The sequence below is a fragment of the Xiphophorus maculatus genome, chromosome 18 (assembly GCF_002775205.1).
Source record: "Xiphophorus maculatus strain JP 163 A chromosome 18, X_maculatus-5.0-male, whole genome shotgun sequence".
Taxonomy (NCBI): Eukaryota; Metazoa; Chordata; class Actinopteri; order Cyprinodontiformes; family Poeciliidae; genus Xiphophorus; species Xiphophorus maculatus.
The window spans coordinates 3044692-3072657 of NC_036460.1; the positions used below are offsets into that span (position 1 = coordinate 3044692).

Here is a 27966-nt window from a genome sequence, read left to right on the forward strand (position 1 = left end):
ACCACTTCCAAGAAGCTACAGCAGGTTTTCCTTTTAATACGTTTGTGTTGGCACATTACGACCCGAGGCGGTCTTTAAAAACAAACACAAGCACCTTCATGTGTCGCTTCCGGCGCGAACGGGTTTGTTTATTTATTTATTCAGCCTCTTTTGTTTGTTTATTCCTGTTGCTGTTTAGTTGTACGATGTGAATAATATGAAAATATGCAACAGGAAGAGAACCTGAACAATAACGCAATAATAAGTAATTAACAAAGTCCTATATCTTGCTGCAAAGTGACTTTAATCTCAGAACTCTGACAGTTTTCTCAGAACTGAGATTAAAATCAGAATTCTTTAATTTTAGAAAGAATTTAAAGCATTTCTTCTTTAAATTTCAGAATTCTTAAATCTCAGATTTCTGAGATTAATGTCAGAATTAATTTTTTCCCCTCCTCCCCAGTGGCCCTAACCGTCTTCCGTAAAAATACTTTGTAGGATGAAATGTTTTTTGCAGTATAAAATATTATTTAATACATGGATAAAATGCATTACAGCATCTAATTTGACATGTGTTACAGTTAATCCAGCTATAACGATTTCTTGATCATAAGGTTCTGTGTAGAAACGATGAATCAGGAGGTCGATGTTTATGTCACGCTCCACATGTGTTTTTATAAATAGCCACAGAAACTGTGACTCCCGGTGAGCAACGCTCTGAGGTGCGCCGACGCGTCACACCGGTCACCAAACACACTTCCTTCCCGCTCGGAGTTAAGACAACGTTCCTGAAAGCACTTTGTTATTTTTGTTCCCAGATGAGGCAGCAGATGCTTCAGCTAATGAGATAATTGAATGTCCAAACTATTCTTTGAATTGTGATTCCCGACCCAGGCTGGATGAAGTGTTGGGCTGAGTTACAGCGATCGGCAGCTCTTACACTCTGCAGTCTGGGCTTGGTTCGGTTTACCTGCTGGTACTTGTTGCTTCTCCCTCTGGAATTTTCTCACGACTCAAACTTATCAGCGGTTGCTGCAGAGACACGCAGCGAGTTTATCTGTCTGCTTTGTGACGAAGAATTGGCTAAACGAAATGAATAGTTTTTTTATTTATTTTTTATTAACCTGCTTATTTTCCTCTGGATAAATCCGTGCCCCTCTGAAATTATTTGTTAATCTTTTAAGTCTTTGTTTTTTTACAGTGTGTGACCCAAAGTAGTATTTCTGGACTAAATTACCAATGTCCCACATTTTTGTAATTTTGCTCAACAAGTTCTGCTGTTATCTTTTTCAAACTTGTGGATTTTAAATGGCTACAGATTTCAGGCATTGCTATGCTTCATGGGTGTCCAAAGTGTGGCCCGGGGACCATTTGTGGCCCTTGGACTGATTTTGTGCGGCCCCCCCAGCTGCAATTCAAAACAAGATACAAATTTGGCCTGTAAATGCAGATGGAAACTTTTAATTTGTTATCAGGATAAAAACTATTTTACAGTAAAATGTAAAGTACTACACAAAGTATTTGTTTATCCAAAGACTTTTACTGAAAAGCTGCACCAAAATCACCTTTTGTTCTTTCTTAAACTCGGCTAAATGTAGCGAGCATTTTGAAAAAAAGAAAAAAAAGACCTAAATCCTGTTCTTATTACTGAAAATAAATTTATTCAATCAAGCCCCAAAAACCCCCTGAAAACAAGATGATTTTTGTGCAAAATCCACAGCGGCGTATTAGGGCCATTGTAAAATAAATAAATAGTAAATTTCTGCCAAAACACTCAGAAATTTTGAGATTAATTTTCAAGAAAAAAATAAAGGTATGTGCTACAAAAAAAAGTCTAATTTTTAGAGTAATCATAAATTTCAGAAGTTTTTGCAGGAATCGACTTTTTTTCCAGTCTATGACAGCCGTAACACCGTTGTAAAAATACCTTTCATCTTTTGGATCTTTTGGATATTTAGTTGGGGTGCTTTTGGCTTTTGAGTCTACAATTTTGGCCCAGGTGACAAAACGTTTGGACCCCCTGCTGTACTTTCTCCTAATTGCTAAGGAAACCAGTTTTTAGTTGAACATGATTGAAATCAAGTTTATTTTAAAGTACGTTCCAGCAACAAGCAGCTCAAAATGCTTCACACCATAAAAACATCACACAGTCACTACAATCTATGAACATTACATTTTGTCAAACACCATCACCAAAACAATCACTACACATCAAATATGCTGATCAGTGTTCCAGTTATTGTTAATCAAATAAAACTTGATTAACAAGAGTTTTTAGTCTTGATTTAGATGCCAGTATTTTGGCTGTTTTGCAGTTTTCTGGAAGATAATTTGAGTTTTTTTTGTCCTGAGAATGTTCTTCAGGTGACAGAAGGCTGATTTCGCAACTATCTTTATGTGTCTGTGAAGGTTCAGTCGCAGATTTCAGTAGTTTCTAGCTGTAATAACTGAAGCTGTGAGTTTTGATCGTTCTCAAATCAACAGTATAAGATTGTTGATTTGAATTGGATGCAATACATGATATTTCAGTTGACTCTAGTTGATTTCAACTTTAGTTGACTGTGTCCAGCTTTAGTTTTTGCAGTGATTTTAGGCTGATCTCGTCCCGAAAGAGTCTGTCCTCGGCATCTTAATTGCAGAAATTCCTGCGTCCCCCCAGAACCCGATCTCCATGGCCCGGCTCCGGTCCCTTTATCTGATCCCACCTCAGATAAAACAGAGTATTATATCCGAAAGAGCAGCTCCGGCCCTTAAACACAGCATCCATTCATTTCTCTACCGCCCTCAGTCTCCGTAGCACTGTTCCCTTTTTTTTTGTTGCAGCAGAAAATCTAAAGAGATTTTTCTTTCCATTTTGAAATCGTTTCCCAACCGATGTGTTCCCATTGCGGTGGAAAGACGATTGGTAATAAAATCATTGATCTGGACTGTAGAGCGCATTTCCGTCTGAAGACGAGACGCTCCTCGCCGTTCATCCTCTAACGCCTGGCGTCGCAACAAGGTCGGCTGTTTTCTTTTAAATTCCCTTTTATGCTCATTTCTTGGTTACCAGAATATAGAAAATAAAAGTTGAAAACATTGTTTTAAATGTCAGGTGGCAGCACTGCAAATAACACTACAGTAGATGTTACCAAATATTTTTGGTTTATTTCCTAGGGAAAATATCTAAGACAAAACTTACTTAGAAGTAACTTTCCAGCAAAATATAAGGGTTAAATTTAAGTAAATAATTCCTTAATATGGATAAAAAGTAGATTTTCACATTTATAACAATTTTTCCATTTTCTAAGTAAAATAATCTGCAAACTATTATTTTTTTTTCATCAATATTAAGGACTTGTTGACTTAAAACCAGCTAGTAACCGTTACTTCTAAATTAGTTTTGTCTTATTTCAAGGGAACTAAGATATTTGCAGAATAAAATGCTTGGTAAGATTTTGTGTTTTTGCAGTGCAGTAACGCCATCCCACGTCTTGTTTGTTTTGGACTTTTTCAGAATGAATCTGGTATTTTTGAAAGCTTTTGAGTTAAAGATAGTTTGATCATAAATCTAAATCAGATTTCTATGAAAAAATAGAGATGCTAACTTCTGATTTAGCTGTTAAAATTGTGGTATTTTCAAAGCTTTATTAGTTTGGAAGGATTGTATTTCCTGGATGTCTGCCGTTTATGACGACCTTGGAGAAAAAGGTTGTTAAAAACCACAGACAATGCAGAGAAGGACAGAAAAAAACCTGATTGTAAAAGCCAAATCAAGGCTTCATTTTGCATTTTTTAAACTCAGTGTTGTCAGTTTTTGGCATGTATACATCTACAAACAATTGAAGATAATTTTGGTGGACTTCAGCTATGAATTTAACCGGAAAAGTTAAAAGATGAACGCATTGCTGGAAGAGTTTCATTTTTATCTACAAGTCGGCGTTTCTCTTTTTATTGTTTTTTGCTAAAGAGATAAAAAAAAAAAACTAAACTTGTGGAGTTATTTCCTAAATTATTCTTTAACCTTGTAAATACTAATGCTTGTGTACTTCTCTTTTTTTTATTCGCGTGACGTTTTTCTTTGTGGTTGAAAGCAGTTACTTTATATTCATGGTGAGTAATAAGATCCCCCAGTTCTACATTTTTCTGTTTACCGTCAAACACAGCAGCTTTTCAGCAGAGAATAAAAACATTTTCTGCTTTTTTTCCTGCATTTGGACTCATGAAGTAACACATAATAGAAACAGCCTGTTTTGATTTTTGTGATCTTGCCAGATGTTGTGTAACCCTGCGTGTAAACCATTAAAATCTGGAAAAGTTAGCAAGAAATCTAAAGAAAGAAATCAGATTCATGGTTTTACATCGAGAATCTTTGACACTTTGTGTTTTACTGTTGCACTGGATTTTATTTAGTGGTAAAAGGGGATAAATTTATGCACTGAAGTTGGTGATTGCTACGTAACAAGCTGTAAGAAAGTCCAACTGTTGGCATGTCTTCTTGAGGACTGTGAATGATTAGCTTGGCGTTTTTTATAAGTCACTTTTCAAACAACCCAGAGGTTTTACAGAGCAAACTTCCTGTTGTGTAGGTGAAAAAAAACTCACAGTCTGAGGTTAAGAAAACACATCTGAAGGTTTTTTTTCCTCTTCGTAAAAATAAATCAGCTGTAAAATGACATAAATGAAACAAAAAACAGGATCTTGTTCTGGAATTTGAGATAAATCACTTTTAAAAGAAAATCCTTGAGACTTTTTCATTGAGTCATTTCAAACCAGAACGATTTTCTTACAAATACACTGCAAAAACATAAAATATTACCAAGTATGTTTGGTCTAATTTCTAGTGAAAATATCTTAGTACTCTTGAAATAAGACAAAACTAACTTACAAATGACATCATAATGAGAAGTATGAGCTTTTTTAAGTCACTAGTTCCTTAATATAGATAATAGACAAAAATGACCTACAAGTAACTTCCTGTTTTTAAAAATAAATCAGCTCTGAAATGTGTCATAAATGACACAAAAAGACAGAATCTTGTTCTGGAATTTGAGATAAATCTCTGGAATTTCATTGATGTACCTTAAAATAAACAAAAAGAGTATTTTTATTAAAAACCTGAAGGATTTTCCTGTTGCTTTTCTTGTGTTTCTTTGATTTGAGTGTATCATAGCAGCCAAGAAATGAGTCATGTTGTTGCATTTCTAGCTGTTTTGATTGCCCTGAAAAGGACAAAAACCTGACAGGATGAGACATGCCTGGAGGAGGGGAGTGTGTGTGTGTGTGTGTGTGTGTGTGTTTGTACGTCACATCGTGACCATGTGACAAGCCCCTCCTGGCTCAAGCATGTATAAAAGACTCGCTTCCACCCTGGACAAACATTTACTCTTGGGGATCTCTCAAGCGACACTTGCAAATAAAGACAAAGCAGACAGAACTTTTGGACGGTTTTCCTCGTGAGTTAGCATGGCATCTGCAGGATTACAGATCTTGGGCATTGCCCTCGGCATCATTGGCTGGATCGGGGCCATCATCACCTGCGCTCTCCCCCAGTGGAGAGTGACGGCCTTCATCGGCTCCAACATCGTCACGTCTCAGACCATCTGGAAGGGCATCTGGATGGAGTGCGTTCATCAGAGCACGGGCCAGATGCAGTGCAAGGTCTACGACTCCATGCTGGCGCTAGAGCGGGACCTCCAGGCGGCCCGCGCCCTCACCATCATCTCCATCCTCGTCGGCATCCTCGCCGTCCTCCTCGCCGTCGCGGGGGGCAAATGCACCAACTGCATCGAGGACGAGAGCGCCAAAACCAAAGTGTGCATCACAGCCGGAGTCATGTTCATCATTTCTGGCCTTCTGTGCATCATTCCCGTCTCCTGGACGGCTAGCAGCATCATAAGCGAGTTCTACAACCCATATGTGACCAACGCACAGAAAATGGAGCTTGGAGCATCGCTCTTCATCGGCTGGGGGGCCTCCGCCCTCCTCATCCTGGGCGGTGGACTTCTCTGCGCCAACTGCCCTCCCAAAGACAACTACAGCGCCAAGTACTCAGCCCCTCGATCAACCGCTCCCAAGGACTATGTCTGAGAGGGCCGAGACATTAAGAAGAGACTCTGATTCATTTCTGGGGAACAAAATGTTTTGGACTCGTTGTGTTCAGGATTCAGTCTGATTTGTTTCATCGTGAGGACGAGACGGCGGCCACGCCCGATTAACTGTCACCGGGAAGCAGGAGAGAAAATGACGACAGATCCCTGGGAACAACTTTTCTTGTATTACTTTAACTCATAGTGTTATGTTTTTTAAATGCATTTCATTTGTTTTTATTCATTTCATTATTTTTTTTTTTACTGTTTGAATTATTCACTTTATACTAGTTTCTGTCTGAAACTGTAAATAAAGATTTTTTGTTATTAATACTAAGATTAAGTAATCTGTTTGACTCATTTTTGTTCAGAAATGAAATACTTAAGACAAACTCCAGAACAAAATCTCACCAAGTAGTTTTAATCTATTTTCTTGTACACGTGAAATAAGGCAAAACTAACCTACAGTCCAACTGTCAGATTATTTCACTTAGGGGAAAAATGTTATAAGTGAAATAATCTGCCAGTGGAACTAGAACTGCGTTGCTAGGTAACGGGCAAGTCTTGGCTGGGGTTGCTAGGTAACGGCGCCGTGCCCGTTGATTGTGAATAAAGTGGAATAATCTACCCTATTGTACTTTTTCATCAATATTAAGGAATTGTTCACTTAAAACAGGCTCATATCTTTCTGAAAGGTTACTTGCAAATTAGTTTTGTCTTATTTCACGTAAATTTAAAATATCCGCAGTAGAAACTAGACAAAAATACTTAGCGTGATTTTGTGTTTCTGCAGTGTACCTTTCTGAGCTGATCAAATACTTTTTGGGGTAAATTTCTTAGATTTTTTTCCTGATCTGTTTCCAATAAAAGCAGACCTACACTCCTTTGTGTAACATTGCTCTTCATTAAGCTAATCTCCAAGAATTTTTATTTTTCTAGATTTTTTTTCAAGCGTTTGTAACCAGCAGGTGTTGGATAGGTGTGGCTCTCTGGGAAGAGTAGCTTTTGTTTTCAGGAAGGTGAGGGTTTGACTCCAGCCAACCGTTTTATGCAAATGTTCCCTTAGGCAAAATACTTTACTCAAACTTTCCTACAAATGTTTTACCAGCGAAAACTGCAGCTGGTTTGATGGAATTTGATCAATTCAGTTCTTTTTTGTGAGGCAGAAACAACATGGATTCTCTATAATTACACTTTATATGTCAGTTCATGAGCTAGCTATGTTCTGCTGTTCAGCATTTCTTAACAATTTAAGACATTTTCTGTCAGTTTGAAACTTTGTTCAGGCACTTTGTCCAACATACGAGGACATTTATAGCTTTAAAATATGAGCATTTAGAGGATTTCAAGGTTTGAGAACATACTATCATAAATCAGGAGTCTTTTTCTTAAAAATACAGACTAAAATTTGTAATATCTTTGAAAGGATATTACTGAGCTGTCTGGGTAAACAGCTGCGCAACACTGCCCCTCACTGGTAGAGGAAGAAAAATTATTTTCTCATTCAAATTCTTAATTTAGCCTATTTAAGCATTCTATTTAAAATTAGGCTGATTTTATAATTGATATTTAAGGGACTAATCCAGAAAGTAGCAGCAGCAACACATCGGCTTGAGTAAAAAATATGTGTGACAAGCTTTAATACTCGTTTTTCATTGATAAATGTTAGAAACTGATCAGTTATTAGAGCTTTCTTTCCTTTTAGGCTCCATGTTTACATATTTGTTTCTTAAGTCTGAACTTTGGTGCTTTTATTTTCAGGTCACTTATCATCACTAAACATGTCGATAAAATAAAAATAAAAAAATTATTAGGCTTCATCAAGAAGTTTTGAATAAAACTTTTAACCTCTTCCAGAGAAATATTTGATATTGTGACATTTTTAACACAGAAACTAAGCTTTGAATGGTTTGGTTTTGTGGCTAAATAAATTAGCATGAATTTGAAATATGTGAAACATGCAGCTTAAAATCAGGAAAAGCAGGGATTGTGTTTAAACACTACTCATGCTTGGGGTAATTAAAACTCCTTTTCAGAAACGGGATCAAAATTACTGAAAACAGTACATAAAAAATTTAGATATATGAAGTAAATGAAAAGATAAACAGTAAAATATAATAATTGTGTTAAAAGAAACAGGAGAATAGAAACAAAATGATCTCAACTTGTTTAGTTATAGTTCCAAAAACACAGATCTCTGATGACCTGAGGGGTCAACCTGAGCAGCAAGTCTGTGACCTTTCACACACTAAAAACTACATTTGTAAAATAATAACAGGATAGGAGTGTCTAAATGGTTCATTTTCCTGGTGCAGGCAACCAGTAAATTACAAAAGATTAACCCAAAAATTAAATCTTTAATAGAATTTGTCCAACATTGAGTCCATAGCTAAACTTTAAGGCCTATTCTAGTGTTCACCCTAATTCAGAGCATCTTAAGTGTTCATCTTTTCATTTGTTGTTTAATGCAAATGTATTTTTGCTTTAAATTGGGGGAAATTGTGGCTGAAATAACCAGTGATAACACAAAGATTGTTGCAAAGAGACTGTAATTTGGTGACACAAAAATATAACGTTGTGTGTCATCAGCATAGCCGTCTACATTTGAAACAATAAGTTTACACAAGTTGAGTAAAGATACACACCTGTTTTTTTCTCATTGTCTGACATTAAATCAGACCAAACCTGTTCAGTCATAATTATAAAAAAATATTTCTATTTGCTAAATGCAACAATAGTGAGAGATTTATTTATTAAGATCAGAAGTTGTCAAACCAGAAAGCAACGTTTTCCAGGTGTGGCCTTTAAATACATTCATATCCTCAGCTTTACCTCGTTGATAAAGAGGCACTAATCATTCTTTATGTTGACTTTAGATTTCAAAGATATTAATAAATAAATTTGTGATATTCTCTCATTATTGTGACATGGCTGATCTTAAACAAGAGAAATTGGGTCAGATTTAACTTCAGACAGAGAGAAATGTATGCAAACGTTTGGTTTTGTTGTAGTCTGTGCTGAGATAGGGAGTGTGAAATAAAAGGGCACTAAGATGGGAGCCTTGAGGAACCCCACAAGTAAATTTTCTGTGCTCAAATTTACAGGAAAATGTTGGCGTGGGATGTTTTTTTTAACAACTTATTGTGTGAACAAGCGTGATTTTAAATACGTTTCATAGACTTATCCTAATCTGTTCAGGGAGGCATAATAAGTCATCTTCAACAAACCTCTTGTATGTTATTGTTTACATCCGGAAATTTCGCACATGCTCACAACGCTGTAGGGCAAAAAGACGATTCTTTTACTTTCCATCCATTACAGCCACAGTAACAGTAATGTTAGCTGTATGAATTGCCTTTTTCCTTATTTTGTAACTGAACCAAACACACTGAATTCCACCTCACATCTATATGTTAAGATTGTCATAGTCAAGCTAGCACCACTGACCTACTTCCCTCTCCCTAGCTATTTTTCATCATTAAAACTTTTTCCTGATCTTGTTATCTAGTGTTCGTAGTGTTGACAATTAGTATTGTCCCTTTTTCTTTTATATATCACGCAAACATTTAAGATTTTATGCGTTATGTTGACAACTTAACAGCTAAAACCAATGCTAGCCATCATCAGTGAGTAGCTTTTTGCCCAGGGAGATGGAGTCCATATTGAAGGGGTATCTTCTTTCAATGAAGATCCCAGTGCCATTAGTTTAGGTTTCATACTGATTGCTCACCTTGAAACTTGCAGGTCAGCACTGCATTAAGGACACCTTCATAAACTGTGAAGTGTTTTGTGTACAAACACTTCACAGCCAATAGCTGCTGAGGTTGGTGGTATCGGCTACCCTCATGCTTCTGCTCACATAAGAACCTTTACAGTCCAGCCTGCGACATTTCCACTGTTTTCTCGTTGAGTTCGGCGTGTCGCAGCAAGGCAGGAAGATGGTCTCTCAGGGCATCCAGTTCACCGGCATAGTCATAGCCTCGATCGGCTGGCTGCTGGACATTGTGGTGTGCGGGCTACCCATGTGGAGGGTGTCCGCCTTCGTGGGCGCCAACATCATCACGGCTCAGACCATCTGGGAGGGTTTGTGGATGAGCTGTGTGGTGCAGAGCACGGGTCAGATGCAGTGTAAGGTGTACGACTCCATGCTGGCGTTGGAGCAGGACCTGCAGGCGGCCCGCGCCATGATCGTCGTCTCCATCTTGTTGGGGATCTGTGGGGTGTTCCTGGCCATCGCTGGGGGAAAGTGCACCAACTGCATTGAGGACGAGCGATCCAAGTCGAAGGTCTGCATCGTTTCTGGAATTCTGTTCATCCTCGCCGGGCTGCTGTGCCTCATTCCCGTCTCCTGGTCCGCCAACTCCGTCATCAGCAGGTTCTACAACTTGATGATAATCGGAACGCCTCAATACGAGTTGGGAGCGTCGCTGTACATCGGCTGGGCAGCTTCCGCCTTGTTCTTGATTGGAGGGGGGCTACTTTGCTGGAATTGCCCCACCATTGAGGGAGACCTTAACTACGTTTCCAAACCCAGATTCACCCCAGTGAAGACCACTTCGTCATCCAGAGAATACGTATAAAGTTTCCCTCCTAACACGGACACGAAGGCTCAAGACAGCTGACATGTCAGCTCATATTTATCTTACTGATGAATCCACGCAAAGTGTAAATATTGTACGAATTCTCAGCTTTTGGCCAGTTTTATGAGGGGTTTGATCATAAAAAGGCTTATGAAAGGCTTTCTTTCATAATGATTACTTTGGAAACGATCTGTTTTAGTAATCCAAGAAATGAATATTTAATTCCTTTTGAACATTGCAAGAGATTTTATTAAATGTCATTGTGATCATTTGTATTTTTAAAGAAATTGACCCTAATAACAAACACATCTATGTGTAAATAAATGCGTAATGCTTTTTCCTTTACTTTTAAATTCTTTTTGTTCTCCATATAGTCATGTAACTTTACTTGTTTTTGTGTTTGTAATGTAAATACACTCTGTTAAAACTGAACTATTACATTATAGTTCCGTGGAAAATTTAAAAATAAAATAAAATGTTACGCAAGGACTTGAATATTCCAGTTTATTTCCTGGTTGGAAAATTTTGGGCGAGTCGTTAGTTTTAACACTTTTCAGAGTTTTAAACCTCAGTATGAATTTAATGAAACACTTGCAAACTTTAGTTAACTTACATTTAATTAGACATTTGAGTTTTCTTGTTTCTGTGCTTTAAGACGGAAACGAAGTGATGATGAGATTGTTTTGTAATATTTTCCAGGTGACGAACTTGTTGGCGCAGCGTCATGTGACAGAGGCGCGTCTCATTGGTTTTGTGTATACAAAGGTTTCAGTCATGGGACATTGTGAGACTTTTTTTTCTCCATCAGTTTGTTTTCAGAAAAGCTTTCGATGCAGACGGAGTGGATCGCTGTCATCTGCACAGGTTGTTTTCTGTCAGTGCCGCACCTTAAACTTCCAGTTTCAGGACAGATTTTCTGTCCTCGAATGTTTGTTTTTCTTTTTCCTGTGAAGCTGCGTCACAAAATACACTTAACAGAAAACAGTTCAGACTTTTCCTATTGTTTTGTTTGTGATGAAGGGGAATTTTTTTTTCCATTTAGTTAAACTCTCAATATTCAGCTGAACGGACTGAGGTGATGAATTTAAATTGGTTAATTTTATATTTAGGGAATCAGTTCTGCGTTGACCTGACCATAATTGGATGAGTATTGTATTCATCCTACACCAAACTGTCCTGTTAAATAAATTATAATTTGTGTTCTGATGAACTTCAGATTGAAAGTAGCTTTTAAAGATAGCAACCTTTAAACTGGTATTAAACATACCTCTAATTAATCAAACATTTTGGTAGTAAAACATATTTTTATTGGTTGTTCTATTTTTTTCCTTAAATGTTGAGTTTTTATAAACTATAAACAACAAAACGTCATAATTAACAGAAGAAAGGCTTGGAAACATCAATCTGTGTGTAGTTGATCTATAAATGCTGATACTGTTAGCTGCCCACAAATACTTAAAATCCACAAAAACTTGAAATCTGCTCTAAAGACTCTCATAACTTCCTTCTTTAATGATTCAAATATTCAATAACACATATGTTAGAAGCCATCCTATCATAACTACAGAATATAACATTTACAGACTTCCTTACTTTTGCTCTCAGGATACAGCCAATCAGTACCAAGGAAGATAAATGCAGCTCCTGGATTGGCTGCTTTTTAAACGCCAGCCAATTTCACGTCAAGTAACCTTTCAGCTTCCCGAGCTGCATTTTCTTTCAAATATTTTAGATGTGCTCTACTGAAAAATCCATAAACAATTCAGGAATCACGTTCCACAGAATAAGCCGTAAATATTGAGCCGCAAACATTTTAATACTATTTTAATTTATTGAATATTACTGCACTTAACTTTGGGCCTGAGTTTGCATACATTCCTCTCTGTTTTACAGATTGTGTTGGAGTAGCTCTTCCATTGGAAACCATAATCGGGTGTGTGTGTGTGTGTGGGCTTGTGTGTGTGCGTGTGTGTGTGTGTGTGTGTGTGTGGGTGTGTGTGTGTGTGTGTGTGTTCTAGTCAATTTACAAGCCTGACCCAGTTGCAAAAGCTCAACCTGGAGCAATGGGCCAAACTTCCAGTTAACTATTGTGAGAGGCCTCTAGACGGTTATCCACATTGTCTGACCCAAGAACCATCATTTAAAAGTTAAATATACCCATTTAGGAGGTAGAAATAATTAAGGAAACCCTAACTGAGCAAAAAAAGGGAAAAAATAACTTTGATTTAAACTCAGACAGTGAGAAAAATGCTATTATTTCACAATGGAAGCATCTGCAGTTGAAACCAGATGTTTACGTACACTGGATAAAAAGACACCTACAGATTTTTTTTTTTGCACTGTCTGAAGTCAAATCACACCAAACTTTTCTTGTTTTGGGTTAGTTAGGATTACCAAATTTGTTTATATTTGCTAAATGTTGTGAAACTTGAAGAGAAGTGAGATTATTTTGTAACTTTCCTCAAATTCAAAAGTTTAAATACCTTTGGTCAGTATCAGGGATTACTAAATGTAATGATAAAAAATGTATAACTTGGGTTAGACCTTTTGGGTTTGCATGCGCTGTATAATGGCTGCTGGAAAAGACCACTGTTTTGTTGTTGACTTACCATCCAGAAACCACTTGTTGCAGTCTTGTTGGTTGCAAAGGAGGCACCACTTCTGCTTTTCAGCGATGTATTCTATTATTGCGCATCTGTTTGCAGCCATTTTTATTTGTGAGTGCAAACTTGGAGTTGGTGGCGTGGCCAGCAGCTTATTAAGATTTAAAGAGGCAGTATTATGTAAACTTGTTGGGTTTTTTTAACTTTACATCATGTTATTCAATCATCAAAAACAAACCTGGAGTGTTGCTTTGACTATTTCATGCATGTTTGAGAAATCCTTTAATCTCCATGGCAACTATTCAACTGAGCAAAACGTCAGGGTGGACCAAGCCCCGCCTTCGAGGCACATCTCCTCCTCAGAGATGCAGTTTCCAAGTTTCTGAGCTTCTGCTCCACGAAGCAGGTTTCTCCCACTCAGATCCTTCAGACTAGCCAGCAACAATTAGCAAACACCTGGTGGAACTGCTGAGCTCATTATAGTAGCTACTTTTCAGTGCAGCACTGGTAAAAACATTGTTAAAGGGTTAATAGAGAAGACTAATTCCTGAAGGCGGAGTTTCAGAAACAGCAGGAGTTTTTAAAGAGACAGAGGCCCAATTTCAAGATTAAATTAGGAGATAAAAATTCTTTTAATTCATATTTGATACATAGAGCATTTTTATATCAGCTGAAGTTAACAGTTAATTGATTATGCTATAAAATGACAACAATATACCTGGAAAACAATACTGTTTCTTAAAGTGACAAGAGGAGACTGGAGTCTCATTTCAATCCGCTGAAATGAGATTGTTCATGTTTTATATATTCTACATACCTAACCTGTTCAGGGAAGCATAAAGGGTCACCTTTAAAGTAGCTGCCACTCCTGCACCTGCATGAGAAGGAATCTTGTTTGTCCAGAGAAACTCACCTGACAGCACCTCCTCCTTCCCATTCTGCGACAAACAGCTGGTGAGAGAGCTGCATCTCTCCGAGAACCGACTCACTCCTGCCGCGGACGAAGCCTCTTCACCATGGGGAGGATTGGCAAGGAAGTGGCAGGCCAGGTCATCAGCTTCGCAGGCCTGGTCCTGGCCTGCGTCTGCTGCGGCGTCCCCATGTGGCGAGTGACCTCCTACATCGGCGCCAACATCGTGACGGGCCAGGTGGTCTGGGACGGGCTGTGGATGAACTGCGTGATGCAGAGTACGGGTCAGATGCAGTGCAAGATTAACGACTCGTTGATGCGGCTGTCGCAGGACCTGCAGGCCGCCCGCGCGCTGGTCATCATCTGCCTGATCTTCGGCTTCATCGGCTTCATCATCACCTTTGTTGGAGCCAAGTGCACCAGCTGCCTGAAGAAGGACTCCAGCAACGCCACTGTGGTGATCATCGGCGGGTGTCTCTTGATCCTGGCAGCCATCTTGATCCTGGTCCCCGTCTGCTGGTCGGCGGCCGTCAGCGTCTCGGACTACCTGAGCAACTTGACCATTGAGACGCAGAAAAGGGAAATTGGAGCTTCTATTTACATCGGTTGGTGTTCGGCGGTGTTGCTTCTGATCGGAGGGATCATCCTGACCACATCCTGTCCTCCCAATAAGCCCTATTATCCCGCCTACAGACCGCCAGTATACACCTACGGGCGCCCGAACGCAGCGACGTACGGTCCAGTGTACGCGGCGCCGTCCAACCAGTCGTACACCGGGCCATACACCGGGAGCTACGTCCCCTCCAAACCCTACGCAGCTCCAACCGCGTACTCTGCTCAGCCGTACGTCAGAAACTGAAACTTTGGTTTGCACTGTATCATAAAACTGCATCTCAACAGATACTGTATTTTTAAAAGATGCTTTGTAATCCAGCAAAATGTGACGTAAAAGTACTTTCTTCAGTAGCTCTGATTCTACACCCTGTGGAGGAATGTTGTTCCCTCTTACCTGTAACTCATGCATCGTTTTTCATAAGGAAACAACTGTTGTATTTATTTTCCAACTTTCTGAGTTGCTGTGATTCATTGTTTGTTTCCCAGAAAAACTGCTTCAATAAAATGATTGAGTCTTTTTACATTTTTATGTTTGTGGAGTCATTTCATACAATAATAACAATAAAACAAACAAGAGAGGTTTTTTATTATTGTTATTAAAAGTCACAATATAATTATGGAGGACTGACAAAATTAAAAATAAGAGAGAGATATATAAATGGTCCAATAAAAAATCAATACACTTAAAATGCAACATTTTATTTAAAAACGGAAAAATGTTATATTTTTTATGAATTAATTGACTTTCATATTTTTTTCAGTTAAATTGTAACAGTATAAATTTTTAAATTAGTTTTCTTTTCACTCTATATAGATAGATTCATTCATTTATATATAGATACATACACCTCTATAATTTTATCTTAAATACATTTATCTTAAAATGTATTTAAGATAATTCTTTTTTATTTATCTTAAATAAAAAATGGTAACTTTTTAGTTTAGCAAGTAAAATGCAATCTGAGTTTCTGCCCCAAATATTTTACACGCACACATATAGGGGTGTGTGTGTGTGTGTGTGTGTGTGTGTAATTATAAATGTGTTTTTCTTAGTTAACCATTTCATGCATAGTGGTCACTACAGTGGACAGATATCTAAAAGCCATTTTCTTGTGCTTCCTGTGGATTTTTATGTTATAAATGCACACAGACCACTGAAGTGGACACTAATGCATCATAAAATATACCATCAACTACTGGCCATCAGCTGCAAATGCAAGAAATTATTTTTGTTAAATACAATATGGCCGACAGACAAAAAAGCATGAGAACCGACCCGCTCCCTCCTTCTACTGTAGACGACTCTTGCAAGTAAAAAAAATATTGTGACATCAGATAACCCCTAAGGAACAATACTACTGATGTATTTTTCAAATAACAACTTTGTATTTGGACAAAATGACAATTGATCACATAAAAAAAAAAAAATCTTTTTACAAAAAAATGTTCCTACCTTTTTTTATGCCTTAAGAAAAAGTTTTTTAAAAATGGAAAAAAATTCTGATACAAAGGATCATAATTCATGCATGAAAGGGAAAATAGCTCAATTTAATATTAAATTGTGAATGTACATTTGTTTAATTTACCAACAAATAGCCACATTTTTAAATTGGTATGTGTGCATCGATATATTTTTGAGATATAATGTGTGTGTGTGTGTGTGTGTGTGTGTGTGTGTGTGTGTGTGTGCGTGCGTGCGTGCGTGTGTGTGTGTGTGTGTGTGCTTTCCAAAATAAGATTGGAGACATAAAAAAAAGTTTGTCTGCAATCATAAGAAGCTGTCAAACGGCCTTTAAAGGTAATAAATGATTTTAAACATATTTGTAAAGATGTAAAAACTTCTAAAAGTCTTTTTTAATTATTATTTTTCACATAAATACATCTTGTTCAATAGGAATTGTTGTTGGTATTTCATGGCTTCTTCCACTTGATAATTGAATGTTGTTTGTTCAAGAGGATTAAACAAAATAAAGTCATATTTAATAATTTTGAATATATGTCTAATAGATGAGGCTTGCTTGTCAGATTAAAATCTTGTCAGTTGGTGTTACGCATACTTGTCATTAAATCCATGTTTCTGTATTATAAAATTTTTTTTTATTGTTCTGATGTAATATTCTAATTGTAAATGTTAAGTTCATCTTAACAGATATAAATTGATTCAAAGTGGTTCACTTAGTGATAAACGTCCTTAAATAATATATTAAATTACTGAATGGACCTGTAGTAAAACCAGGAAGAGACTCCCTAAATGGAAATAAAGATAGTTTTCCACGTCCGGTGAAACTCTCTATTCTAAAAACCTGAAACCAGTTCTTGGAAGCGACCTCCCAGTCTGTCCAGCGTCTTTTGTTGTTGTTTAAATCAGGAATGCTGAACCTCAGCTGCACAAAGTCGTCCATCTTGTCGAAACTGCGTCTCAGCCGCACAAAAAGTCATGTGAAAAATCTGGTCAGACTGGTAAATCTCCACACAATCTGGTTTCAGATCCGAGGTGAAGCTGCTCTGGCTCCGCCTTCAAGCCAGACGTCCTTAAAACCAACTGAGGTTTGTCAGCGTTTGCAATAAGTTCTCCAACCGGCCGATCTTTCAACTCGTTTGTCTTCTCTGCTCGGTTCAGCCCCGACTCAAACTCCACCATGGTGTCAATGGGACGACAGATGCTGGGCTTCGTCCTGGCCGTCATCGGCTTCATCGGGACCATCGTCACCTGCGCCCTGCCCATGTGGAAGGTCACGGCCTTCATCGGCGCCAACATCGTGACGGCGCAGATCATCTGGGACGGCTTGTGGATGAACTGCGTGATGCAGAGCACGGGCCAGATGCAGTGCAAGATCTACGACTCGCTGCTGGCGCTGCCGCAGGACCTGCAGGCCGCCCGGGCGCTGGTGGTCGTCGCCATCATCGTCTCCGCCATGGGAATCATCCTGGGAGTCGCCGGAGGAAAGTGCACCAACTTCGTTGAGGAGCCTCGCGCCAAAGTCAGGGTGGCCATTGCTTCCGGGGTGATCTTCATCTGCGCCGGGGTTCTGGTGTTGGTCCCCGTGTGCTGGTCCGCCAACACCATCATCATGGACTTCTACAACCCGGTAATGATCGACGCCCAGCGGCGGGAGATAGGCGCCGCGCTCTATATCGGCTGGGCCACGGCGGCGCTGCTCATCATGGGAGGGGCCCTGCTGTGCAGCTCCTGTCCTCCCAAATACGACGCCCCAGAGTATCCCATGAAGTACAGCGGACCCAGATCTGCTGTACCTTATGGGTACAGCGGATCTGGCAAATCTGTGGCCAGATCCGTAGCCAATAGCCGGGCATACGTCTGAAAGCTGAGAAAGACTGTAAATTATTGACATTTGTCTGCGAAATACCTTCCATGTGTCTTTCTGAAAGAAAGAAGAAAGAAGAGTAATTGACCGACTGAGAGGCTGGATTCTTGAAAGAGATCTGGGAATCCTCAGCTGAAGACCTTTTTAAAGAAGAAAGATGTGGTGTGAGTTCTGGCACTGAGCGCTTTGTTATCTGAATGTGACGTCTGAACTGGTTTATGACCATTAAGACTTCTGATTGACTTTGTACAATAGACCAGTGATATATTGTGAATTTATTGTATTGTATTCTATCCATTTGAAACATTATTATCATTTTTTTTTTTATCATTTATTGAATTGTGTTTTTCAACCTCATACGTTTGTAATAAAATATGTTTGTCATATTATTACTGTTGTCAGAGATCATTTCTTGGTCAGAGATTCCCTTTTGGTTACATACCACCAGAAACACAAAAGTATTTATAAGTGCAGATATCTTAGTCCACTTAAAATAAGTACAAACTAACTCACAAGTAACTTTTCAGCAACATATCAGAGTTTGTTTTAAGTCGATAATTTATTAACATTGATTTAATAGTTCTAGTTTAATTGGAAAATTATTTCATGCATAACATGGTTAAAAATGTCTTATAAGTGAAAGAATCTGACGGTGGAACAAGAACTGGGTTGCTAGGCGATGGGCTGGGTTTGGCTGGGGTTGCTAGGTAACAGCGCCAATGAAACTAGAATTATTTCATAAATATTAAGGAATTACTGACTTAAACCAAGCTGCTATATCTTGCTGAAAAGTTACTGGTTAGTTAGTTTTGTCCTATTTCTTAGTGTACTAAGATATTTGCACTAGAAACTAAACCAATAATTCTGTGTAGGATTTTCTGTTTTTGCAGTGCATGCACAAAAATTTCACAATTCAAAAGTGTTTCTTTGATTCTCACAGAGAAATTACTTAAACATTCAAACACCTTTCAAAGTCTACCAAATACTGATGCATATTTAAAACTATATTCATAAGTAACAGCTGAGACACTTTTCCTTTCTTAGAGGATGAGTTAAAACGTGTCTGTTGGGAAACTTCTGTGCAGGGAAAGTATGTAAAAACATGCAACTGTTCAAACTCGTCAGGCTTTTTCCAGCCCAGTTAAACCAGTTTTACTGTCCAGACCAGAGTCGGAGCCTTTTCTGTTTTCTGTCAAGTTTCTGCCAACATTAGGAGGAACTTATACACACCTCGTTGTTTACACGGGGAAAAAGGTCTGAATGTTTGGAGGTAGAAAGTAAGGCTCACGTTTTCTGAAGTTGTGTTTCAAAGAAACTTCACAGAGAATAAATGTCACTCAGTTACTTACTCAAGTTACTTTTGATAAAATGTTATTTGATCAGTTTGATGTATGAGAAATTAGACTTGATATTTGTGGGAACGGAAACAAAAGGAGCACTTTCTGTTTTTATTTGAGCACATATTGTAGTGTCACTCAGTAATACAATGACCTGTGTAGTACTTTGACTGCAAAGTGAACCAAACTACTTTAAAACAAAACACATTTCCACCAATCTGGTTTTGTACCAATTATGGGGGCATTTTATACCTGATTTATAGTTTTATATAGCCGCAGTTTCATAGAATAAGGTTATGACTTAAATAAAGCTTAAATTGGTTTTAGAGGCCAAACTGGAACCAGAACCATAATCATTGGAGACAGGATGTAAATAAGATCTTCAAAAAATAATATACACCAATTTCCAAACAAAAAAGAGGATTTTATGATTATTTATTCATACAAATATGTAAGCATTCAGAAAAATATGCAACAGGTTAAGAAGAAGTTACTTGTTTTTGACTGTAAAATGAAAGTATAAAAGGAAGAAATGGAAACTTTAAATCTTGATTTATGTAAACTCCTGCAGTCAGTATAATGAATGGAATAAGTTTCATAGCTAATATCTGTTTCTACATTTTGATCAATGCCTAATCAATGCTGCCAATCAGATCATTAAAAGATGGAGCTGCTTTACATTTTAAACTTTATTTCAATGCCAAATGGATCCAAATGTTTGTCTGTAACTTCCGATAGTGAAGAAATGTTTACATGAAATCGTTGTGACTTTTAGAAATGATTCCCTTTACGTGAGCGGTGTGATGTCAGCACATCGTGATGTGGGCGTGTCAACACACCCTGCCCTGTTTCTGCTATCTGGTTTCACATTCCTTCGTCTGATGTCGAACACGAGCGACTGACTCGCCCACGAACCGGTTACAGGCGCAGTACTTCACCTAAAACTCATCCACAGGGGAGCAGCTTCCGCAAAATCTCACAGAGTCAAAAGAAAACAGCTGAAACTGCAGCTCTTATTTTTAGCTTTTAGGTTTCCTATAGCAGTCTGTATTACAGCGAAGTTGAAGAAGCCTCTGACTGAAGACACTCAAAGGTTAAAGGACCTTTTCTTAGCATTTGATTTTAAAATGCTAAAAAAAATCTTTTGTGAAATACACAACAAAGATAAACTTAAATATTCTAAAAGTATACAAGAGTCAAAACATCAATCTATTAATTTACTGTATTGATTGTGACTTAATCCACTATCAAACTATTTCTCATCTTGCCATAAATCCACGTCTCTCCTGTTTAGACGTAAGATTAGTTTCATTCAACCAGGGAGTCTGATTATGATTAGAAATGAGACGTCTCTCAAAAGATCACAGAAAAATGTAGTCAACTTTGAAAAAAATAATACATAAATTTACATATTTATGTTTTATTCTAAAAGGGTGCGTCAAAAAATTATTACCTTCTCAATAATCAGTATAAAAGTATTTTTTGGCATCGCAGGAATAAACTCTTTCCTGTTTCCGTCGGTATTTTAATGATTAGTTTAGAGTTTAGTTTATTGCTAAACCCATAATAAACTAGTTTATTTAAAGTCACCTTATAAGACTTTCTACAAGGTTGAGTTTCATTCAATAAGATTTATTTACGGCTAATTTCTCAAAGTTCTGGTGTGACCTTCTGCACTGAGTCTTCTAGTAACTAAACGATACGTCATCAGCTTTTAAGATAAATGAAGAGGAGTAAACAGTGTGAGTAAATCTGTGCTGGTTGTGGTTTGAGGAACTGATTTATTTTTAGAGAATGGTATTTCAGATTGTGAAACACAGGAGAGTTATGTCAGCACTAATTTAATAACATAACACCCTCAGTTGTGAAATATTTCACATTGATTTGGTGAAAGTCAGAAGCACAATGATCCAACTGACTTTGTAACTAATTACACTGCAAAAACACAACATCTCACCAGGTATTTTTGGTCTACTTTACTGCAAATATCTTAGCAAACTTGGAAAAAAGGAAAAACTAACTGACAAGTAACTTTTTAGCAATATTTGTTAGCTTGTTTTTAGTCAAAAAGAGTTTTTTTTTCCTTACATGCTTTGTGAATATCTTCATTTATTGCAAAAACACAAAATCTTACCAATTATTTTTGGTCTAGTTTATAGTACCAATATCTTTGTACAATTGAAATAAGGCAAAACTAACTGACAAGTTTTTAGACAGATGTAGGAGTTTGTTTTAGATCAATAACTCCCTAATATTGATGAAAAAGTTCTTGATTCACTGGCAGATTGATTCACTTATGGAAAAAATTTCTTGAACTTTTTCATCAATATTAAGGAATTATTGACTTAAAACAAGATCCTATATGTTGCTCAAAAGATACTTGTTAGTCAGTTAGTTGTAAGATTTTTGCACAAGAAACTAGACCAAAATACTTGGTAAGATTGTGTGTTTTTGCAGTGTTCAGATTCTTTAATCTCTGTCAAATACTCCCTTTGCTCCACATGACAAACTGTCATCATTTTCTGCAGTTGCATTCTGGTTAATAATGTTCCAGGAACAACTTGTGCAGCATTCTGGCTGGTCTGTACTTGTAATTGTTGAAACCCCAACCTTTATTGTCCTTGCACACAAACACCACCTGCAGGTGTGGAATCATTTCAGGCCTTCTAGTGTTTCCCTCATAGCTTGGCTTTCACACCTCCCATTCTTCTGCTGCCTCTGGTTCACACAAACGTCCGGGCGCCACTCTGTATTCTGCCAAAGACGCACGGCGATGGCCTCCATGGGGTTGCAGATGGCCGGTTGCGCCTTGGCACTCTCCGGTTGGATTGGGGTTCTCATCGTCTGCGGCGCGCCCATGTGGCGGGTCACGGCGTTCATCGGTAACAACATTGTGACCTCGCAGATCATGTGGGAGGGCATCTGGATGAGCTGCGTGGTGCAGAGCACCGGCCAGATGCAGTGCAAGGTGTACGACTCCATGCTGGCGTTGAGCAATGACCTTCAGGGCGCCAGAGCTTTGGTGGTGGTTTCCATTGTCGTCGGCATTGTGGGACTCCTGATTGCTTTCGTCGGGGGAAAATGCACAAACTTCATTCCGGAGGAGAAGGCCAAGGCCAGGGCCTCGGCGGCTGCAGGAGCCATCCTGATCGTCAGCGGAGTCCTCTGCCTCGTTCCCGTTTCCTGGACGGCCAGCATCATCATCCAGGACTTCTACAACCCTCTGGTGGTGGAGGCGCAGAAGCGAGAGATCGGGGCGTCTCTGTACATCGGCTGGGGCGCCGCGGCGCTGCTCATCCTGGGAGGGGGGTTTCTGTGTGCCAGCTGCCCCCCAAAAGAGGAAAACGCCCCCTCTGTGAAGTATCTGCTGAACAGATCGGGAGGAAACAGCCAAGGAGAATCATATCGATCATCCTCACTGACGAAGACGTATATTTGAGACGACCCAGAATTCGGACTGCAAAAACACAAAATCTGTCCAAATACTTTTGGTCTAGTTTCTACTGGAAACATCTCGATACACTTTAAATAGGACAAAACTAACTTACATGCAACTTTTCATCAAGATATAGGAGCTGGTTTTTAGTAAATAATTCCCTAATATAGATTTTTAGAAGCACTATTTCCACTTTCACCTAAAGGAAGACATTTTCCCAAGTTAGAGTGAAATAATCTGCCAATGCAACTAGAACTTAAATAACCTAAACAAGCTTCTGTATCTTTCTGAAAAGTTACTTTTAAGTTAGTTTTGTCTTATTTCAAGTGTACTTACATACTTGCACTATAAATCCAACCAAAACTTCTTGGTAAGATTTTGGTTTTTTGCAGTGAAGGACGACATTCAAGCAGCATGAAGAAAAAAAACACAACAATTTTTCAACCTGAAGTGAAGGAAATCAAACCTGTGTTACTTTTTGCATTAAAGAAAGTTTAGTTTTAATTTGTACAGTTCTATATTTTTATTCATTTTGGAAAATGGTTTTTTGTATTGTTCTTTTTCGTTAGACGGACCTTTTGTTTGCTGTTAAGCAGTGAGCCAGCAGGTGATATTTGAACCAAACGCAGCAGGAACCTGTTTGGCCGGTACTTACCAGACCAAAATCCCGAGAACAAGATCAGTGACTCAGGGAATCACAATGCTGTTGACTCGTAAATGTTTAGCTCGATTTGCTCGAAACCTCTCAGTGTCCGACATTCATACAGAAAGGACAGTAATTAAACCAAAAACAGAGACTTCTGCAGCTTAAATCCACACAAACGGTTTTTAAAAGATGTGTTTTGATGGATTTGATGTTTTTAGTGACACAGCAGCAGCATGACGGGTTTGATGCTTTCTTAGCCAATCACAAAGACGCTTCAGATGAGAAGGAAGGAGTCAAATTACGCAGCAGCGACGCTCAAAATGGCTCTTCCTCTTTTACTCACATTACAGGAAATATGTTTTTTTTTTTATTGTTTTCTTGTATATGTGTTAATATATGTGTCTGTATATTTACACATGTGTGTGTTGCTTTTTTTTTGCTTCATACACATTTATTCAAAAATAAATATGTTTTAATTTAAATTGTTTTTCATTTATAGCTGTTAAGACTTCTGGTTAAAAAGACATAAAATACACTGAAAAAACACAAGATCTTGAGTATTTTTGGTCTAATTTCAGGTGCAAATATCTGAGAACACTTAAAATAAGACAAAAATGATTACAAGTAATTTTTCAGCAAAATAGAAGAGCTTGTTTTAAGTCGATAATTTCTTAAAATTGATCAAAAAGTATTAGTTCCATTGGCAGATTATTTCACGTATACCATGAGGAAAATGTCTTGTTATAAATTAAATAATCTGGCAATGAAACTAGAACTTTTTCATTAATTTTAGGAAGTTATTTACTGAAAACAAGCTCCTGTATGTTGCTGAAAAATTACTTGTGAATTAGTTTAGTGTAATTTCTTGTGTACTAAGATAGTTGGTCTAGAAACAACCAAAAATATTTGGTAATATTTTCTGTTTTTGCAGAGTAAATTAATCTTTTATTACAGTTATTTAACGTTGTCACACACAAAGAATACATAAATATAACCTTTAATTTTATTCCTTTTTTTTGACTCCGTGAGATAAATGTAAGAAAAACCTTTCTGTCATTATGTTACTGTTTTATATTGAAATCAATTACTTCCTGTCTGCATAATGTTATGAATATGATGCCACAAGTTCTCCAGAAATGGCAAGAGAAGAGAACATTTCCATTCATCTAAAGCAGACCTCCTCTTTTTTGCCCTACCACCACAAAAGTAAACAGGAAGTTTGCTAATTGCTACTCTGGCTTCATTTTAGAAACGTTCGAAAGTTTTCCTTGATGAAACCTGTAAGAACCTGTCAGGTGATTGGAATGCAAAGCAGAAACAGATAGTTAAAAAAAGAACGATTAGATCTCTGTATTTTTGTATTGTTCAGCCTTATTGTGAAATGTTACAGGAAATGTTACAGATTGTGACTCTTTATGCAAAATGGAGTTGTATGACTTTTTAAACTGTATACGTTGGAAATAATACTGGTGTAAAATTAGTCAACATATAAAAACCACTCATGTTACCAGTAATAAAGGAGCTAAATTAAGATGCCACTGAAATAGCAAAAGAGCTTTACTTTGATGAAGTCCAGACATTTTTAAGTTGGATCAGCAGCAGGATAAATTATCTACAAGGTAAAAGATGTTTGGAAGAAAACAAAAATATTTCATTCAACTCTGAAAGCGCAAATATGTGACTTAATATTTCAGAATGCAGCTAAATAAAAGAGCAAAGCATGACACTGTGTTATGTTTTACCAACCTCAAGTTTGGACTTTTTCCGCCTTCTCTGTATTTTGTCCTGCGCTGCCACCTAGTGGCCATCTGGTAGCATGGCTAACAACACGGGGTAGCAATAAGAATCAATTTTAGCATTCAGGTTTGACATTTATGCTGCTTTTAATTTCTTTTCACGTTTTAAATGGTTTGACAATAAATCCGAAAGTGTATAGTTTTATATATGTAACTTATCTTTGTAGAGATTTGGTTTTGTTTTTATTAACTTAAAAAAGGAAACAGGGTTTCTGCAGGTTTTACCAACTCAAGTCTAAGATTTTTTAAGACTGTTAGGAATGAAAACTGAAATCTGTATCTCGGCAGAAAGGTAGACAAGAAAATCACATATTTTATATAGTATTACACTGCAAAAACACAAACTTTTACTGATATTTTTGGTCTAATGTCAAGTGCAAACATCTGAATACACTTGAAATAAGACAAAACTAACTGAAAAGTAACTTTTCAGCAAGATTTAAGAGCTTGTTTTAAGTAAATAATTCCTTAATATTGATACAAATGTTCTAGTCCCACTGGTAGATTATTCCACTGCGCTGTTACCTAGCAACCCCAGCTAAACCCAGCCCGTTACCTAGCAACCCAGTTATAGTTCCACTGGCAGATTATTTCATTTACAACATGGGAAAATGTCTTGTTGTAACTGAAATAATCTATCAATGGAACTAGAACTTTTTCATTGATACTGAGGAATTATTGACTAAAACAGGTTATTTTGAGTTGCTTTGTCTTAATTCAAATGTGCTAAAATATTAATTCTTGGTAAAATTGGGTGTTTTTACAGTTCAATGTCCATTTTTTTCATAAAAACTGGTTGAACAGATAATGCGGTGTTTCCGATTGGACACTCAGAGCCTATTTGTTGTGTTTTTAACAGACTTTAAGGCTCACATGGCTCTGCAGGAGCTGGGCATCAGCCTGTCCATGATGGGCGTCGCCGGCACCATGTTGATCTGCGGCCTGCCCATGTGGAAGGTCACAGCGTTCATCGGCACCCACCTGGTGGTGATGCAGGTGTTCTGGGAGGGCTTGTGGATGACCTGCGTCAGCGAGTACACGGGCCAGATGCAGTGCAAGCTCTACGACGCCCTGCTGGACCTGTCGCCGGACCTCCAGGCGGCCCGCGGCCTCGTTTGCATCAGCCTGGTGCTGGGGTGTCTGGGGTTCCTCGTCTTCATCCTGGGAGCTCGCTGCACCAACTGCCTGGGCCACCCGCGGATCAAAGCGCGGGTGGTGATCGGCTCCGGCGCCATCTTCTGCCTGTCCGCGCTCACCACCGTGGTCGCCGTCGCCTGGACCGCCAACACCATCATCACGGATTTCCACAACCCCAGAGTTCCCGAGGTGCTGAAGAGAGAGCTGGGCGCGGCTATCTACATTGGGTTTGTGTCGTCTGGGCTGCTGTTCTGTGGAGGAGCCGTTCTCTGCGTGACCTGCCCACCAGAACCAGACAGATTCCCGTCCAGCGGCTACATGCTGGCCAAGACTCCCACCCGGAGCAGCTACGCCATCAAGAACTACGTATGAAAAGAGAAACAAAACCACAACGTCTTGACCTCTACGAACTTCTTCAACCCTTTTTATGGTGCTTGCTCCTTAATTATAACTTCTACACTGCAAAACTACAAAAAATGACCAAGTATTTTTGGTCTAGTTTCTAGCGCACATATGTTAGCACACTTGAAAACCTTTCAGCAAGATATTATTGGGTTAAAGCTGCAGTCTGTAAAATGTTGAGTAAACGTGTTAAAACTGTCACCACGTTCTGACAGTTTGAGGCAAATAATCTGAGAAAAGATGGAGCTCCTCCACCTCCCAAAAACAACCAATCAGAGCCAAGAGGAGAGGCTTAGCGCTGTCAATCATACTTGTGTGCATGCTGCTAAATGTGTAAATGGCGGAGAAACAACTTACTGTTACAGAAAAAAAATGTTCATCCTATGCCATCAGTGGTCATGCTAACTAGCCTTAGCATTCACAACAAGTTCTGCTGACAGGGTGAAACTGTATCATAGCAGAGCAAGAGAAAAAAGGGTGGAGGGAGGGGTACGCACATGATTGACAGCACTAAGACCCGCCTCCTGACTCCGATTGGTTGTTTCTAGTTAGTGCTGGGAGAAGACAGAGAACCTAATTATTTCTGTCTCATATCATGTTGCCACGACATAGTTACAGTTTCAACAAATATGTAAAAAATACTTTTTATAAAAGTTACACACTGCAGCTTTAAGACAAAACTCATTTACAAGTAACATCCTGCAAGATGTTATTCACCCCAAAAAGCTCCTATTTCTCTCTGAAAAGTTATTTCTAAGTCAGTTTTGTCTCGTTTCAAGTTCTCTAAGATACTTGAAACGAGACAAAAGTACTTAGTAATATTTGGTGTTTTTGCAGCGAGTTTGAAATGCGACTTTTTTTTCTTTCTTTTTTTTGCTAAACTGCTTGAAGCAAATATTTTAACTGCTATTTTTGCTCGTTAATCATTTGATTGTAGTGGCAGAAATAAAAACCGTAAAACATTCGTGTCATATTTGATTTATTGTCTTAAGTTTCTAGCAGATGAATAACAGAAGCGTAAATATGAATAAACAACACAAGTTTGAACTTGCGACTGAAAACTCACAGCTGAAACACGCATGTCGCCAGAAGATATTTTCAATAATTTAACTCACATAAATCAGGTTTCAT

The 27966-nt window shown here is 38.2% G+C and overlaps 6 protein-coding genes across 6 annotated transcripts; all 6 read left to right on the forward strand.

The window, feature by feature from the left end:
* On the forward strand, positions 1-26979 carry LOC102232662 (claudin-4-like). The gene is made up of 2 exons (XM_005813013.3): positions 1-24; positions 26156-26979. Exon 2 carries the CDS (start codon positions 26170-26172, stop codon positions 26803-26805), a length of 636 nt encoding a protein of 211 aa, XP_005813070.1. The 5' UTR covers positions 1-24; positions 26156-26169; the 3' UTR covers positions 26806-26979.
* On the forward strand, positions 5323-6930 carry LOC102231634 (claudin-4-like). The gene has a single exon (XM_023351240.1). The coding sequence runs from the start codon at positions 5425-5427 to the stop codon at positions 6046-6048; it is 624 nt and encodes a 207-aa protein (XP_023207008.1). The 5' UTR covers positions 5323-5424; the 3' UTR covers positions 6049-6930.
* Positions 9937-11109, forward strand: LOC102231892 (claudin-4-like). The gene has a single exon (XM_005813010.2). It carries the CDS (start codon positions 9986-9988, stop codon positions 10625-10627), a length of 642 nt encoding a protein of 213 aa, XP_005813067.1. The 5' UTR covers positions 9937-9985; the 3' UTR covers positions 10628-11109.
* LOC102232147 (claudin-4-like) lies at positions 14143-15276 on the forward strand. The gene has a single exon (XM_005813011.2). It carries the CDS (start codon positions 14247-14249, stop codon positions 14997-14999), a length of 753 nt encoding a protein of 250 aa, XP_005813068.1. The 5' UTR covers positions 14143-14246; the 3' UTR covers positions 15000-15276.
* On the forward strand, positions 17308-18285 carry LOC102233960 (claudin-4-like). Its single transcript, XM_005813018.3, has one exon. The coding sequence runs from the start codon at positions 17395-17397 to the stop codon at positions 18076-18078; it is 684 nt and encodes a 227-aa protein (XP_005813075.1). The 5' UTR covers positions 17308-17394; the 3' UTR covers positions 18079-18285.
* On the forward strand, positions 22192-23314 carry LOC102232398 (claudin-4-like). The gene has a single exon (XM_005813012.2). It carries the CDS (start codon positions 22192-22194, stop codon positions 22855-22857), a length of 666 nt encoding a protein of 221 aa, XP_005813069.1. The 3' UTR covers positions 22858-23314.
* Positions 26980-27966: the final 987 nt, after the last annotated feature.

Coding starts and splice junctions, on each gene's coding strand:
- LOC102231634 (XM_023351240.1), top strand. CDS start 5,425: ATGGCATCTGCAGGATTACAGATCTTGGGCATTGCCCTCGGCATCATT.
- LOC102231892 (XM_005813010.2), top strand. CDS start 9,986: ATGGTCTCTCAGGGCATCCAGTTCACCGGCATAGTCATAGCCTCGATC.
- LOC102232147 (XM_005813011.2), top strand. CDS start 14,247: ATGGGGAGGATTGGCAAGGAAGTGGCAGGCCAGGTCATCAGCTTCGCA.
- LOC102233960 (XM_005813018.3), top strand. CDS start 17,395: ATGGTGTCAATGGGACGACAGATGCTGGGCTTCGTCCTGGCCGTCATC.
- LOC102232398 (XM_005813012.2), top strand. CDS start 22,192: ATGGCCTCCATGGGGTTGCAGATGGCCGGTTGCGCCTTGGCACTCTCC.
- LOC102232662 (XM_005813013.3), top strand. CDS start 26,170: ATGGCTCTGCAGGAGCTGGGCATCAGCCTGTCCATGATGGGCGTCGCC.